At 45.2% G+C, this 17168-nt stretch overlaps 1 protein-coding gene across 1 annotated transcript in view; it reads left to right on the plus strand.

Annotated features, from left to right (window-relative positions):
- Nucleotides 1-13878, plus strand: part of Snx25 (sorting nexin 25) — a 103942-nt gene extending 90064 nt beyond the window's left edge. Inside the window, exons 15-19 of the mRNA XM_057752653.1 lie at nucleotides 2375-2492; nucleotides 7659-7725; nucleotides 11334-11515; nucleotides 12164-12264; nucleotides 12843-13878. Coding sequence (XP_057608636.1) covers nucleotides 2375-2492; nucleotides 7659-7725; nucleotides 11334-11515; nucleotides 12164-12264; nucleotides 12843-12923 — 549 coding nt within the window. The 3' untranslated portion in view covers nucleotides 12924-13878. The remainder of the gene's footprint in view (nucleotides 1-2374; nucleotides 2493-7658; nucleotides 7726-11333; nucleotides 11516-12163; nucleotides 12265-12842) is intronic.
- Nucleotides 13879-17168: the final 3290 nt, after the last annotated feature.

Consider the following 17168-nt stretch of genomic DNA (forward strand, 5'->3'; position numbering starts at 1 on the left):
TGTAGACAGGAAGTGCTGTCTACAGTCGCAGCGGGTGCCCCAGGATGTGACCAGAGTAAAGCATCAGGGAGGAGGTTGGTGTGGGTCTGAGGTCTCAGGTGTGTCTGGGATAGTGGGCAGAGCATCACATTAGATTGACAGGTGTCTGTAATGTGTGGATGAAACATGAGGCAAAGGGGCCATGGCAGGGTAGGGGGCTTCCCTCTTGGATGTGAAGAACCATGGAGCATGTTGAATCAGGAAGAACCTGGCAGCAGTGTGTATGATAAAGCAGTGACCAGAGAGACAGCAAACATGTTCTGTCTCATAGTCTGAACCTCAGGGTTAAGGTATGCTTGGACCACCTGTTTGGGGCTCTCTAGCCTCAAACTTGGCTGCCTCTTAGTCTCTTGCTAGATGGCATAGACTCTTTGTCAGGATGGTTTATTGAGGTGGCACAGGGAGACTATGAACAAAAGTGTGGTGCTTTATTTATTGCACTCTTGAGTTGGGAAAGAAATGCCCACATCTCTCTTCAGTCTCTGAGTGAACCCCCTGCCTCTGAAGCTCCTCTACCACCTCCCTTCTCCGTGTCTGTTTAGACCTGGCTAACTCTCCTCCATTACCCCGTCTTAGGATACACAGTGACTTGGTGACTGTGAAATTGCTCTCTAACAGTGAGTGTTGTGGCTGCTCCTCAGTGCTCACCTTCTCAACCTCTTTGAAACATTTCATGTTCTTGGATCAGTGTGAAGCCAGGAAGCTTTAGAGAACTCCGTGTGCTTCCAAGGAACTGTCTGACTGCTCACCTGATAACACCCAAAGACCTATCATTAGTCTGGTAGCCGGTTCTACAAGCTCAACTTTTTTTTTTCTTTTTTAAATTTTATTAAAACTTCTTCATATATTTCTATGATATTTTTCTCCCTCCCCAGATCCTTTCCTACCTCCCTACCCACCCAACATCATGTTCCTCCCTTTCCAACGCAACAATAAACCAACAAAAATCCCATCTCCCTGAGCCTTAAGGAGAGAGATTTGATGAAGACATCCCATTTAGGACTGAGTGTTCCAATGTGTCTTACTCTCTGCACACTGTCTAGTTTTGGGTCTCTGGGTTAATCACCGTCACTGCAGGAAGGAACTTCTCTGATGAGGGTAGAGTAATGCATAGATCTGTCATCAGTAGTCATTTTATTGCGATGCTCGTTTAGCTCAGTAATAGTAGGTTTTCCCCATAGGCCCATCCTCTCTGTACTCTCAGTTATTTTGGCCTATTTAGCGATGTCAGATATGGGTTCCATTTCATGTAGTGGGCCTTAAATCCAATTAACCAAAAGAAAAAGAAAAAGGTTGGTTACTCCCATGACACTTAGGCCACTAGTGTACCAATATGTCATTCAGGCAGGTTCCTGTTGTAGACCTCAGGGTTTTTAGCTGGTGATAATATTGATAATTGCCTTTCTTGTCTGGTCTCATGCAGAGTATCTTCCAGCACAATGAATATTAGGCAGTAGTGGTAAAGCTTCTAGTTAGAAGCCAGCTCAACTTCTCTGTGTTCAATGACATAAGTAAGAGTTGTTTTCAGCCATAGGGCCTACCGTCAGGTTGTGGTGAGTAATCAATAGACCTGACAATACCATGAGGTGTATGGGTGATCCATGGGACCCCGTTGACCAATGACTCAACAAGATGTGATCATTCCTGATTCTGGAGGTTCTGCTCTCACTTTTGGTTTCTTTGTGGACATTAAAATAACCATCGTTAGCTGTCTTCACTGCCTAGGATTTGGGCAGCACTTCATCTCTTACAAAAACTGCCATTCCTGTGTATGTCAGTCTCTGCCGACCACTGTGAGCCACTAAGTTCTGAACCTTACTGCACTCATGTGCACCGGCTTGGTGCCTGGCGTCTAATTTGTGGACTGACATATGCTGGTGTGTAAATCAGGAAACGAGACTATCTAAAGTATACAGTAGATGCTTGAAGCAGAACTTTAAAAACACCTCAAGTACCTTAAAATGCTTATATTTTTAAGAGCAGTGAACTTTAAAAACCATTTTAGTTAAAAGTCTTTCAAAATGGAAAAAATAAAACCTCATCCTCTTTAGAAAACTGTATTACTAATTCCCTGATTATTTGAAGAGTGATTCCCCCACCCCTCTAGTTTGCTTATCTTAAACTTTGATTCTGGCTATAGAGTCAGGCTATTCCCTGAGGGCAGGAGCAGTTTATCCTCCAACTTGAACATGGTTAGATTTAAAAGTTTAAAAGTCAAGCAACAGAAAAAGGCTAGAATGAAGTGGAGTCTGCACTTGATAGAGGAAGTCAGCTCTGTACCGTGTACTGAGTTCCTGGGTAACCTGCCGCTGCCTTCGATGTTGTTATACCCCAGGAGGAGATGGAAGAAGACAGTGACCTGTCAGATTATGGAGACGATGTGGATGGGAAGAAGGAGGCCTTGGCTGAGCCGTGCTTCATGCTCATCGGGGAGATTTTTGAACTCCGAGGAAGTAAGTTTCTTTGATGGTTAGAGATACGGTTACCGGCCCTCTCCTCCTGGCGTGGATTCCATGTGTTCATCCACCGGGCAAGTGGTTTAATGTGCCGGCCGCTTTAAAGACAATGCTAGAGTTGTACTTCATGCTTGGTGCTGAAGGCACACCCTTAGGACAGAGAATTTCTGTCTTCCTGAAACCTGGGTTCCCGGTTTACTCAGCAGTGTGTGCCTCTGAATTTAAAAAGAGAGAATGCTTTGAACTCTTTCCATGTGACTCAGTGTAGCTTCATCGTCTCATCACCAAAAGTTATTTTAAAAAATTATTTGATAGCCTATTATTAAAGGTGCAGTTTTGATGCCAGGGTGGTATTGTAGATATATATGTATACATATATAATATACATATTTAATATATATGCTTAATACATGAGGGTTCAGTATGGATTAATTTCAATAACTGAAGTTAAAGCAAAAATAAACTTTAGAAATGGAAGCTAGTTGTAGTAAGAAATTCTCATGATAAAATAGCATCCAAATATTAAACTCTTTCAGATGAAAAATTTGCAGCCTTGTCGCATTTTATATTATTTTAAGATAGTCGCTGATCTTTAACATGATTCAGTATATTCAGAAAACAATAGTATTCCACTCAGTCCTTCTTTTCTTTAATGGAGTCTTACCCACAAATCTATGAGTCTTCCCACTTCCCACAGAGGTGGGAGCAGTGAGCATGCAGCATTCTATCTGGTTGCATTGGTGTGTTCTTCTCCAGAAACTCAGAGACAAAAGCACACCATGAATGTGTCAGAGCCGGTCACAGCCTTAGCAGGCTCTAAATGCTGGCATTTTAGCCTGCGCATCCTCGGTCAAATGGGTGTTTGGCTTTGTCAGTGACATTTCCGAGAGGAATAAATAGAATGGCCTTGATACTGAGATATGATGCGTTTGCCCTCAGCAGACTCCTCAGGCGGCTGCAGCTGTCTCTGCTTTAAACAAACAAGGCTTTAAAAGGAGGCAAGGGCCCTGTGGGCAGGGGGGAGCTGGAGAACCAAGGGAGAACAGGAAAAGGAGTAGAATGAGGAGATACCAGTGATGGCACAGAACTGGGCCAAATGTTTTGGTTCCTGTTTGTGTTCAGAATACAGAAGGACCTAGTAAGGCATATTTTTATTTTAAAACCCTCATCTGTCAGACATTCTTCCTAGAGTTCCATCCGTGATTAGACCCGCTGGCTATGAACTACCTCTCTCCTGACCTAGAAAGGCCAAGTAAAGTTATCATCACGAACAGAAATGTTCACTGTAGCCTAAAGGCCAGCCTAAAATAAACACATACTTGGTGCTATTCCAGAAACTTCCACACTGAAGGTCCAGGCATTGCTGAGGCATGGCTCTGAATCCACGGCTTGACTTTCGTTGATGGGGGGGGAGGGTTAGTTTTTTTTAGCTAGGCCTTGAGAATCATTCAGAAGTTAGTTAGGAACGCCCTTGATGCTGTCAATTGTTGCTTGTGTATGGTCGCCCTTGGGAAAGCATCTTTGGGAATTTGCTCCTCTTAACTTTCACTACTGTATGCAGATGGCCTGAACCTTTGGCTACATTGTTGCCAGGTCTGAATTTTTCACTTCTTCCTGTGTTAATAGTCAAAAATTTCAGAGGCTAGAGATGAAAATACAAATTTAGAAAATTAGTTTGTATTCAAATTTATGAAGATAAAAATATCACCAGTTTTTTTTTTGCCTTCTTTTGCTTACATTGATATTCTACACCTATGAAATGTCTCTGTGGTAGTAATAAAAGTTGTGATGGGCAGAAGCCCTCGTGCACAGAAAACACCTTTAGGGATGGAGGAATACAAACTCCCTTCAATCTCATACTCTTCCAGTGTAGGAGCCTGACGTATGCCCAGCTGCTGTGGAAAGAGTTGCAGGAAAGAAATTGCCATATTATTCAGGACCGTGGTCTTCACTGTTTTCCTTTCTTGCCCCCCACACATAAGATAAAAAGTACAGAACTCAGAGGGGGACGTTAGACCATCGCTTCACTCATAGCTGGTCATGTCTGTCAGCATTTGCATACAGACATTTCTCATTGAGAACTGCTAGAAAACTGGAAGCAGAAGTCTACAACAGTAACTGCACTGTCTGCTGTGGGGGCCAGGCATGCCATCAGCAGCCCAGGGATACAGCTGGAATTCTATGCTTTGTTCTGTCTGGTCCTGCTGCACTGGTTTCTCTCCCACCTGTGGTCCCATAATCATTCAGAGGCGTAATATTAATTATAATTGTTTGGCCATAGGCTCAGGCTTCTTACTGGTTAACTCTACATATAGATTAACCCATTTCTAATAATCTGTATATCACCACGTGCCCCGTGGCTTACCGGTAATGCCCTGGCATCTTACCTCTTCTGTGACTGCTGGCACCTCCCCAACTCTGACTTTTTTCTCCCTGTCTCTGCTTGGATTTCCCACCTAGCCTATTCTGCCTTGCAATAGGCCAAATCAGTTTCTTTATTAACCAATGGTGATACAAAATATTCACGGCATATAGAGAGGCATCCCACATCACAGGGCATAGAAAGTAAAGTATTATTTCAGCTCTTTAGTAGGCAGAATAAAAGAAAAAATAAAAGAATAAAAGAAAAAAGAGGGGGAGATCCTTCTAAATTTCACTTCTCCATTTGCCTATTGAAAAATGAAAGCTTAGTCAAGAGTTTCCTGAGCAGGCCTTTGCTAGCTCATACCCCATCTCCAGGTGAGCAGGCCTTTGCTAGCTCATACCCAGTCTCCAGGTGAGCAGGCCTTTGCTAGCTCATACCCAGTCTCCAGGTGAGCAGGCCTTTGCTAGCTCATACCCCATCTCCAGGTGAGCAGGCCTTTGCTAGTTCATACCCAGTCTCCAGATGAGCAGGCCTTTGCTAGCTCATACCCAGTCTCCAGATGAGCAGGCCTTTGCTAGCTCATACCCAGTCTCCAGATGAGCAGGCCTTTGCTAGCTCATACCCAGTCTCCAGGTGAGCAGGCCTTTGCTAGCTCATACCCAGTCTCCAGATGAGCAGGCCTTTGCTAGCTCATACCCAGTCTCCAGGTGAGCAGGCCTTTGCTAGCTCATACCCGGTCTCCAGGTGAGCAGGCCTTTGCTAGCTCATACCCGGTCTCCAGGTGAGCAGGCCTTTGCTAGCTCATACCCGGTCTCCAGGTGAGCAGGCCTTTGCTAGCTCATACCCGGTCTCCAGGTGAGCAGGCCTTCGCTAGCTCATACCCGGTCTCCAGATGAGCAGGCCTTCGCTAGCCCATACCCAGTCTCCAGATGAGCAGGCCTTTGCTAGCCCATACCCAGTCTCCAGGTGAGCAGGCCTTTGCTAGCTCATACCCCATCTCCAGGTGAGCAGGCCTTTGCTAGCTCATACCCAGTCTCCAGGTGAGCAGGCCTTTGCTAGCTCATACCCAGTCTCCAGATGAGCAGGCCTTTGCTAGCTCATACCCAGTCTCCAGATGAGCAGGCCTTTGCTAGCTCATACCCAGTCTCCAGGTGAGCAGGCCTTTGCTAGCTCATACCCAGTCTCCAGGTGAGCAGGCCTTTGCTAGCTCATACCCGGTCTCCAGGTGAGCAGGCCTTTGCTAGCTCATACCCGGTCTCCAGGTGAGCAGGCCTTTGCTAGCTCATACCCGGTCTCCAGATGAGCAGGCCTTTGCTAGCTCATACCCGGTCTCCAGGTGAGCAGGCCTTTGCTAGCTCATACCCGGTCTCCAGGTGAGCAGGCCTTTGCTAGCTCATACCCGGTCTCCAGGTGAGCAGGCCTTCGCTAGCCCATACCCGGTCTCCAGATGAGCAGGCCTTTGCTAGCTCATACCCAGTCTCCAGGTGAGCAGGCCTTTGCTAGCTCATACCCCATCTCCAGGTGAGCAGGCCTTTGCTAGCTCATACCCAGTCTCCAGGTGAGCAGGCCTTTGCTAGCTCATACCCAGTCTCCAGGTGAGCAGGCCTTTGCTAGCTCATACCCCATCTCCAGGTGAGCAGGCCTTTGCTAGCTCATACCCAGTCTCCAGGTGAGCAGGCCTTTGCTAGCTCATACCCCATCTCCAGGTGAGCAGGCCTTTGCTAGCTCATACCCGGTCTCCAGGTGAGCAGGCCTTTGCTAGCTCATACCCGGTCTCCAGGTGAGCAGGCCTTTGCTAGCTCATACCCGGTCTCCAGGTGAGCAGGCCTTTGCTAGCTCATACCCGGTCTCCAGGTGAGCAGGCCTTTGCTAGCTCATACCCGGTCTCCAGGTGAGCAGGCCTTTGCTAGCTCATACCCGGTCTCCAGATGAGCAGGCCTTCGCTAGCCCATACCCAGTCTCCAGATGAGCAGGCCTTTGCTAGCCCATACCCAGTCTCCAGGTGAGCAGGCCTTTGCTAGCTCATACCCCATCTCCAGGTGAGCAGGCCTTTGCTAGCTCATACCCAGTCTCCAGGTGAGCAGGCCTTTGCTAGCTCATACCCAGTCTCCAGATGAGCAAGCCTTTGCTAGCTCATACCCAGTCTCCAGATGAGCAGGCCTTTGCTAGCTCATACCCAGTCTCCAGGTGAGCAGGCCTTTGCTAGCTCATACCCAGTCTCCAGATGAGCAGGCCTTTGCTAGCTCATACCCAGTCTCCAGATGAGCAGGCCTTTGCTAGCTCATACCCGGTCTCCAGATGAGCAGGCCTTTGCTAGCTCATACCCGGTCTCCAGATGAGCAGGCCTTTGCTAGCTCATACCCGGTCTCCAGGTGAGCAGGCCTTTGCTAGCTCATACCCGGTCTCCAGGTGAGCAGGCCTTTGCTAGCTCATACCCAGTCTCCAGGTGAGCAGGCCTTCGCTAGCTCATACCCCATCTCCAGGTGAGCAGGCCTTTGCTAGCTCATACCCAGTCTCCAGGTGAGCAGGCCTTTGCTAGCTCATACCCAGTCTCCAGGTGAGCAGGCCTTTGCTAGCTCATACCCCATCTCCAGGTGAGCAGGCCTTTGCTAGCTCATACCCCATCTCCAGGTGAGCAGGCCTTTGCTAGCTCATACCCGGTCTCCAGAAGTGGAGCCAGTGATTGTTGCTGAGATTGGGACAGAATCAAATGGCAAGACTGTATGCTTCGTTCAACTGTAAAATTGTGATGCTTGTAATATCCTGTGGTAAATATTTTCTTCTGGTTTATATTTTAGTGTTTAAATGGGTGCGAAGAACATTAATTGCTCTCGTTCAGGTCACTTTTGGAAGAACCATCAACAAGTGAGTTGTACAGAATTGTTTGAATCCATGTGTTGCTACCCTTTGTCTGAATGTTGAATTCTTTTTTTCCCTTTTTTTTTATTTTTTTATACATTTTTATTGATATTTTTTTCTACGTTTTTCCTCCCCTCCCCTCCCTGCCTCTCCCCTCCCTCCTTTAGCCCTCCCCCAAGGTCCCCATGTTCCCAATTTACTTAGGAGATCTTGTCTTTTTCTACTTTCTACTTCCCATGTAGATTATATCTATGTAAGTCTCTCTTGGTGTCCACACTGTTGTCTAAGTTCTCTGGGATTGTGGTTTGTAGGCTGGCTTTCTTTGCTTTATGTTTAAAAACCACCTATGAGTGAGTACATGTGATAATTGTCTTTCTGTGTCTGGGTTACCTCACTCAAAATAATTGAATTCTTTTTTAGCAAAAAGTCTCCTTCTTTTGTGTTTGTTTCTGACATGATTCTGAGGCTGCGTGAGGAAGCAGAGTTCTGAATTTCTCTTGCAGCATGCATGGTAATTAGATGACAGAAACTGTGCCAGCTCCAGCGTGCTGGCCAGTGAGGGTCAGGAGGCTGCTCTGGAGAAGCTCCATTTGGATCGCAGAGAGCCTTGGTGTTCTGTTGTCATTGCAGGCTGTGATTTGGCCGCCATGAAAGTAAGATACTCTCCAGAGGGCAAGTATTCAGTCAAAGAGAAATACGAAGCATATATCGACTTTTAGAGTTGAAGTCGTGTTAAAGCGTTAATTCTTCTTTACATGTGGACGTCCATGGTGGAGGCTGTGTCTGTCACACACTAATACCACAAGCCCCTTTTAGATCCTAGCCTGCATTGCATTATCCACTTACAGAAAAGCATTTGTCCATGTAATCTTCTATGGGGCGTTTTCAAGTTGTTTACAGAAGTGTTCCGCGTTTGGTTTTTGTTCGTGAAGGCTCTGGGTCTGCCGTGAGAACTCAGTCAGTCAGCGTTACTTGCTAAGAAGCTGTAAGAGCGTGCCATCAGCAGAGGTCAGGGAAAACAGTGCAGGCAATCTTTATCAGAGGTGATATAACGATTCAGCTTCATCTTATCGTGAGGAGACAGAACCGAGAGACGGCGTGACTTTCCCCAGGTCACCAGTATACTATTCATACAGTAGACTAACCTGGCTTCCAGACCAGTGTACTATTCATACAGTAGACTAACCTGGCTTCCAGACCAGTGTACTATTCATACAGTAGACTAACCTGGCTTCCAGACCAGTGTACTATTCATACAGTAGACTAACCTGGCTTCCAGACCAGTGTACTATTCATACAGTAGACTAACCTGGCTTCCAGACCAGTGTACTATTCATACAGTAGACTAACCTGGCTTCCAGACCAGTGTACTATTCATACAGTAGACTAACCTGGCTTCCAGACCAGTGTACTATTCATACAGTAGACTAACCTGGCTTCCAGACCAGTGTACTATTCATACAGTAGACTAACCTGGCTTCCAGGCTGTGACTCCTGTTTCACATTAGCCGGGTGCCTGGAATTTACAACTGCCATTGTCAGCTTCTTTTAAATAACCATGCAAGATACAGATCTCCAAGAGATTAGCGTTAGGATTTTCTGCAGAACAGAAATGTGAGTGGATGTCTAAGAATTTTAAAAATAAATCACTGTTTTTGGTATTGTAAAATAAGTTTTGAGATGAAAATATTGTTTTTCCAAGTGAATAACTTACTGTTATTGGTGAGATGTTAATGTGATAGTTTTATTGTGTAAATTTATAGTTTTATAGGAAATACTATAAATGTATTTTAATACATATTAATATAATACTGAAATGTATTGATTTATACATGGAATGTGCTTTCTTGGTGGTCACAACAAATACTTCTGTTTTATTTCTAGAATTCAAAAAAACCATAGTTTAAGTCATCCATCGGAGGCTTGCATAGTTAAGTTAGTAACATTTAATCAGAGAAAGAGCCCATTTAACGTATTGTTTATGTCTTGGGAAAGCTTCATTAGCACTGAGAGGTTGTAGAGAAATTTCCAGGTGCCATCTTTTCCCTCATACCTGAGCTCGCTAATGTGTTTCCTCAAGTACAGCGAATCGTGTACTTGCCGTGTTCCTCTAGTGACTTTGGCGCCGGCTCATACAGTGGGCAGCTGTGCTTGTGCGCAATGAGTAGTCAGGCGGTTTGCACGGCGCCTGAGAGCCTCGTGGTGGGGGGGACACGAACTTCCAGCTGTCATCCACAGGGTTTGCTAGCAGGCCGGGAATTGTGGAGCACCTGGTACGCGCTATTTTTCCTTCTGCAGATGGCACATGACAACATTAAGCAGCAGTGTGGTCGGCATTTTGTCTGGAAGCAACCGTGGTCTCATACACTTGTTTTGCTTCAAAAGCTTTTGGCTGATAGAAAATGTTGGGGCGCCGTTCTTTCCTAAGAATTGCCTAGTATTCAGTCGCAAGTTAACTGAGAGCAAAAGTGCAGAAATCCAAGTGTGTTGCTGATGGCCCAGAGAACTTTCTTAGGCAGGGAATGGGGCAGGTTGGCAGTGACTTTTTTCGTAAATAGATAAATTATTTGTCTAGATTTGAGTCGCACAGTATTTGGTCATGTTTGATTTTTATTTTAACATTGCAGCTTGACACAGAATTTAATCATTTCTCCAACACAAACCGATTACTGTGTATGAAGTGTTGGACTTGGAACATCCATTTGGAGATCTCCTGAAACCTTTTCTTACTCTTAAAAATCTAACTGAGACTTCAGGGTCATACAGCGCTTTCTGATTACTGTTCATTTATTCACGGGCTTGATCTCAGGGGCTTCTGGGCCAGGGAGTTTAGGATGATCCTTTCCCTTTCCATGTCCTCCTCTTTCAGCTAAATCCGGGCTCTTTTTGAATTGCTAAGCGAATGGTTAAAGTTGAACTAATAGGATTGTGTAGAGAAAACCATGTAAAGATCATTTCTGCATAACTGGACAGGCTGAGTATCCCAACCCAGGCTTCATCCCCCTGACCCTTTGGAATTGACTCGGTATTGTTGTGTCTTTGCTCCTAGCCAGTGGGCACTAGGTGCTTTCTCTGGGTCAGGGTATTTTCCCAGGACTCTCTTCCATGGTCACTCAAAGGGGCCAGTATAAAGTATGGTTCTCTTCCAGGGTTTGCGGTGCCCAAGGGATGTTTCCCAAACCAATTCTCACCAGGCTGAGGATGTGGGCTTGTGTTTCCGGTTTATAAGCTTCCCAGAGAAGTGATCAATGTATGGAGGTGGATTTGGATACGTCTCAGTCCTCTTTTCTTGTCTATCCTGATAGGAAGGCAAACATTTGGAAAAGTGAGTGCCATTGAAAAATGTAAACACCATATTGTGTGTGTATATGAAATTCTCAAACAATAAAGAAAGAAAACAAAACAGAAAAATATGTGAACATGTGAACCCCAGGAATGAGTGGTTCATCCAGTATTGCCAACGTGAACAATAACATTCATGGCCAAGGTTTAAAAGTAACTAGTTTATTCATCAGACTTTTAGCTCCTAACCTACCCATTGATGAATGCCTTCTGAGAACAGAGTAGACCATTTTTCAAAACTTCATTCAAGCAATATTTTTTTCTTTTAAAAGACAAATCCGGGATACAGTGAACTGGATATTCAGTGAGCAAATGCTGGTTTACTACATCAATACCTTCCGGGATGCTTTTTGGCCCAATGGGGTATTGGCGCCGCCAACTAGAATCAGAAGCGAAGCACAAAGTCAGGAGACGAAACAAAGAGCACAGCAGAAACTGCTCGAGAACATTCCAGGTGAGGTCTTGGCGAGAGAGAAGAACGTTAGCACTGCGGGCAGGTGCCCTGTGCCTTCCTGGAGGCCGCTTCCCACCCTGAAGAGCACATTTAATGCTATAAGTTTACCATGAAACTTTAGAAATGTGCTTAAAACACATTTATTTTATTACTTTAGAAATGTGCTTAAAACACATTTATTTTATTACTAAAAAGTAGCAAATGCTAAAATTATAGCCTTCATAAATGCCCATTGGTAAAAAGAGTCCCTGAGAGACACGCCTCTGTGTGCCTAGCGAGATTATCTGGTTTAGGTTAATCCAGGTAGGAGACCCACTTTATGCATAAGTGGTCCTCTCCCCTGGGGTGAGGTCCAGTCTGAATCTGAAGGAGAAAGTGACCTGAGCACCTGCATCCATCCTGCTCTCTGGCTCCTGACTGTGGAGACAACATGAGCAGCCTCCTTAGGCTCCAGATGTTGTAAATTCCTCTCCATGCTGGACTGCACCTCAAAGTGTGAGCCAAAATAAGCCCTTTATCTCTCTGTGGCTTTGTCAAGAGTATTTTATCATCGGCAACAGGGAAAGTAACAAATACACCCAACATGCGCCAGGCCCTGAGTTCCTCCCTCAGCAGTGCACTTAAACGTACAAAACTTTCTTTTCTCAGATACACTTCAGAGCCTTGTTGGACAGCAAAACGCCCGCCATGGAATAATAAAAATATTCAAGGCACTGCAAGAAACAAGAGCCAATAAGCACCTGTTGTATGTGAGTAAGCCAGCCCCCAGGGGACTTTCGTTTTTGGATTTTATGTTTCTGTTAGCAAATTAGGATAACTCTTCATCCATCATATTCTCTATACTTTTATGACTTATAACACGGAGCCTGGTTTTTTCTGCTTCATTTTTGCCTCTTCTCCCATTTGATGAAGAAGCCTAAAGGGGACATAACATCCTCTTCACACACACTAGTTCTCCGGGACTTCTGATTCAGTGTCTCTGCATGACTTAGAGTTTTTGTTATTTTGGCAAAGGAATCCTTTTCTGATTAGAATTACCAATATCAGGCAGGTGTGGTAGTACATGCCTATAATCCAAGTACTCGGGAGGTAGAGGCCAGTGTGGGCTCATGACACCCCCCCTCCCAAAAAAAAGCTAAACCAGAGGAAAAACACCAATATTAAATGTCACAGACAGTTGGATGTGTCTAATAGACCATTGAAATAAATGGAGTTTCTGTTGTCTGAACTCTTTTGAGAGCCTCTCGTTTACTGAGAATAATCTTAGAGCACAGATTTTGAGTAAACCCTCACCCGGCCCCTTCTCTGCTCTTCCTCCGCGGGACAGGTACTAATGGAGCTGCTGCTGGCCGAGCTGTGTCCTGAGCTGAGAACACACTTGGATCAATTCAAAGCTGGTCAAGTCTGAGATTGCACAAACCAACCACCAGAGAAATGTCTGTGTAATAATAGACATGAAACATTTCCCTCTTTTCCACAGAGGGGCCGACAAGAACCACACTGATTTTTATTTTCGTGCCTCCCTCTAGTTTTATGTGAAAGAAGCCGAATCGGAGGGAGACGAACTGACGCTGTGGTAGGCAGTAGAAAAGCAAACTGATGCTTACTGGTTTTTACTGAAATGATATAAATACTCTAAAGCTCAATGTGCTGATTGAAATACAAATGTTAATATGTGATAAGAACATAGGAAATATTTTAAATATTTATGAGAACAGTTTTGCTGTTAAATGACAAACTCTGAATATTGTACAGTTAATCTCCTCGCTGAGAACTCTGAACATTCCTGTTTCTCGTGTATTGAAGAATAATGCGATGCTCGGTGTAAAGTGTTTGTGAAAATTCTATTGTCTTTATTTTTACCAAAGATTTCCCATAGTTTGAAGCATTTGAAGCAATAAAATTTAAAAATGAATCACAGTGCTGGAAGGCGTTACACTTGTGTCAGAGAAAGAGCAAGAGCGTGGACACTGGTGCGCCTAAGGTGGATTTGTCGGGAGCCTTTCCTTAGAAAGCATTGCCCTCTGAGAACTTCTGCAAGACAGTGCAAAGTGCGCTGCCTGAGTTGTAGTGCACAAAAGAGGCCAGATTGGTGGGGAGATGAGAAGTGAGATTAGCTCGAAGACAGGGAAGCAGAAGAGGGAAGTGGCCTAAATCTTGTGCACTCCCTGGGCATTGGGTGAGACCCAGGGTCTGGATTGTGTCCTTGTTGTCAGTGGGACCGTGGACGCTGACTCGGTGTTCCTGGGCTTTTCCATTATTTGTCACTTTGTCACTGTGTTAGGCAGTAGCAGCATCATGCGCTATCCTTCTGGTTTCTGGAAATACTGAAAACAGGGCAAAGCTGCAATTTGAATAAAAGAAAAAATATATTCAAGTCATATAGGTTTATTGTACTAATAGCTCGTAACGAACAAGTTCTTGATGAGACACGGGTCTGAAAGGTGGATGATTAAACGGCCCAAGTCTCATTGTCTTCTGGTTACAGCTTCCCCGCCCCTTGGTTCCGACTAAAATGGTATTTGAGACTTCAGACAAAATTGAGGTTGGCTATTTTTTTTCTTTTTTTTTTTTTTTTTGATTTTTATTGAGCTACACATTTTTCTCTGCTCTCCTCCCTTACTTTCCCCTCTCCCATGGTCCCCAAGCTCCCAATTTACTGAGGAGAGCTTGTCTTTTTCTACTTCCCATGTCAATTAGATCCTTGTATGTCTCTTAGGATCTTTATTGTTGTCTAGGTTCTCTGGGATTGTGAATTGTAGGCTTTTTTTTTTTTGCTTTATGTTTAAAAAACACTTATGAGTGAGTACATATGATAACTGTCTTTCTTGGTCTGGGTTACCTCACTCAGATGTTTTCTAGCTTCATCCATTTGCCTGCAAAATTCAAGATGTCATTATTCTTTTCTGCTGTGTAGTACTCCATTATGTAAATGGACCACATTTTCCTTATCCATTCTTCGGTCGAGGGGCATTTATGTTGTTTCCAGGTTCTGGCTATGACAAAGCTGCCATGAACATAGTTGAGCACATGTCCTTGTGGCACGATTGAGCATCCTTTGGCTATATACCTAAAAATGGTATTACTGGTTCTTGAGGAAAGTTGTTAGCTTTTTTTTTTTTTTTTTTTTTTTTTTTTTGGTTTTTCGAGACAGGGTTTCTCTGTGGCTTTGGAGCCTGTCCTGGAACTAGCTCTGTAGACCAGGCTGGTCTCGAACTCACAGAGATCCGCCTGCCTCTGCCTCCCGAGTGCTGGGATTAAAGGCGTGCGCCACCACCGCCCGGCAGTTGTTAGCTAGCTATTTTATGAATAAGAATTGTCCTTCAATGAGATAGTCAAAATTCCAATTTAGAGTAGATTCAGGGATGAGAAATTTGATTACCCTAAGTCATCACTTAAACTTTGGGTGTTAAATTTAAACTGCACATAAGAAAAAGATACTTTCTGCTTAATGGTGGTGGTGGTAGCACACACTTTTAATCCCAGCACTCAGGAGGCAGAGGCAGGCAGATCTCTGAGTTTGAGGCAACCCTGGTCTACAGAATGAGTTCCAAGATAGCCAGGGCTATACAGAGGAACCCTGTCTCAAAGGGGAAACAAAGAGAAAAGCAAAAGATACTACTCTAATTCCTCTGTCTCTTCATGGTAAAGCCTGATAATCAACTCCAATGAACCCAAATTTTTGGGCTTAAAAAAAAAAAGTACCTGGGGCTGGAGAGATGGCTCAGAGGTTAAGAGCATTGCCTGCTCTTCCAAAGGTTCTGAGTTCAATCCCCAGCAACCACATGGTGGCTCACATCCATCTGTAATGGGGCCTGGTGCCCTCTTCTGGCCTGCAGGCATACACACAGACAGAATATTGTATACATAATAAATAAATAAATATTAAAAAAAAGAATGCATCATTAAAAAAAAAAAGTACCAACTTGGAAGCCTTACATCACTTGAAATAAGACTAGCTCCGCCCCCCAGTGAGCATGTGCAGCAGAGGGAGGGTTGCAGGTGCCAGGCCCTCAGCTCTGTGGTAAATGCAGTACACTAAAGCTTACCATTCCACACTGCGGCCAGGCGGTGGTGGTGCACACCTTCAATACAGGAGTCAGGCATGAGTTCGAGGCCAGCCTGCTCTACGAAGCAAGTTTCAGGACAGCCAGGACTGCTACACAGAGAATCCCTGTGTGTGTGTGTGTGTGTGTGTGTGTGTGTGTGTGTGTGGTGGGGCATTCCACTCTGGGTTCCCAGTCGGGCATGGCATATCATCACCAGATACGACACCTGTTGTGTGAGGTTTGTGGGTAGATGTGGCCCCCCCCCCCCCGAATTAGGCTCACATATCTGAACAACTGATCCCTAGTTGGTCTAAGTAGAGAAGTTGTTAGAAGGAAGTACCTCCCTGGGAGATGACAGTCCTCCCCCCAACCCCACCTCCACCCGCCTGCCTCCCTCCCTCTCAGGGTGAGACCTGAGTTCTCAACTACCTATCCGGGCCACCATACCTGCCCCACCCCCACTATGAACTCTAACCCTCTGGAACTGCCCGCTAGGTTTCCTTGGTCCCAGTGCTTTCTTCTCACAGCGGCAGAGAAGTGGCTCATACTCCCAACACCGAAGATTCTGGAGATGGATGCTTCTTTTTCAGTGCTGGAAACTAACTCAGGGCCTCATGCGTCAGGCGGATGCTTTCACCCTGAGCTACACCCCCAGCCCTGAGACTTGCCTGCTCTTTAATCTGGCTATAATTTTCTCGTCCCAGGGATGGAATTGAAGGCCTCATCCACGCGAAGCAAGTGCTCTGCTGCGGAGTCACATGACTGGATCCTGCTAAGTCATCCAGACTGATCCCAACCTTATGATCCTCCTGCATCAGCTTTCCAAGTAGCTGCATGTATGTTTGGGTACCACAGCTTGCTGAGGCCTGTAATTTTTTTTCTCTTTTCGTTCTTTTTTTTTGAGACAGTGTTCCCTGGGCTCCTCTTCCTTCATGTCCCAATGCTGGTATAATAGTTTTTTTTTCTATTGTTTCAGCAAAGCGCTATGACCAAAAGCGACTTAAGGATAAAAGTTTATTTTGGCTTACAGTTCCAAAAGGATAAGAGTCCATCGTGGTAGTGGAGATATGGCAGCAAGTGGTAGGCCCAGCAGTGGGAGCAGGCAGCTAAGAGCTCACATCTTCAATCAAGAGTCTAATGCAGCTGTCAGCTGGAATTAAGGCTATGCTTTAAACTCAAAGCCTGCCCCCAATGACAATTAAGAAAAACAACCCTCCCCAAACAGCACCGCTAACTGGGGACCAAATATCCGAGTCCATAGGGACAGTTTTCCCTCAAGCCGGCACAGCTGTGGGCACAGGTATGCACCGCCAGGTCTGGCGTGGAACCACATTTTAATGGCACTTTATTCGTGGGCTTCCCTTGGGCTGAGGAAAAGCAGCTGCTTCCCCACACTGCCCTGTTAGAGTAAACTTTCTCTTCTTTAGCATATTCCTGCTAGAGCTGGGAGCTGTGGGGTGTTCTGTCAGCCCAGCTAGTCAAAGCAAAAAAGACCACTTAGCAACAAGTGACAGGCTATCAAAAAAGGAAACCACTGTTATGCTCCTTTTAAAACATTCCTTTAAGCAGTGGAGGTGGTGCATGCCTTTAATCCCAGCAGGGAG

The sequence above is a fragment of the Chionomys nivalis genome, chromosome 20, assembly GCF_950005125.1.
Source record: "Chionomys nivalis chromosome 20, mChiNiv1.1, whole genome shotgun sequence".
NCBI lineage: Eukaryota > Metazoa > Chordata > Mammalia > Rodentia > Cricetidae > Chionomys > Chionomys nivalis.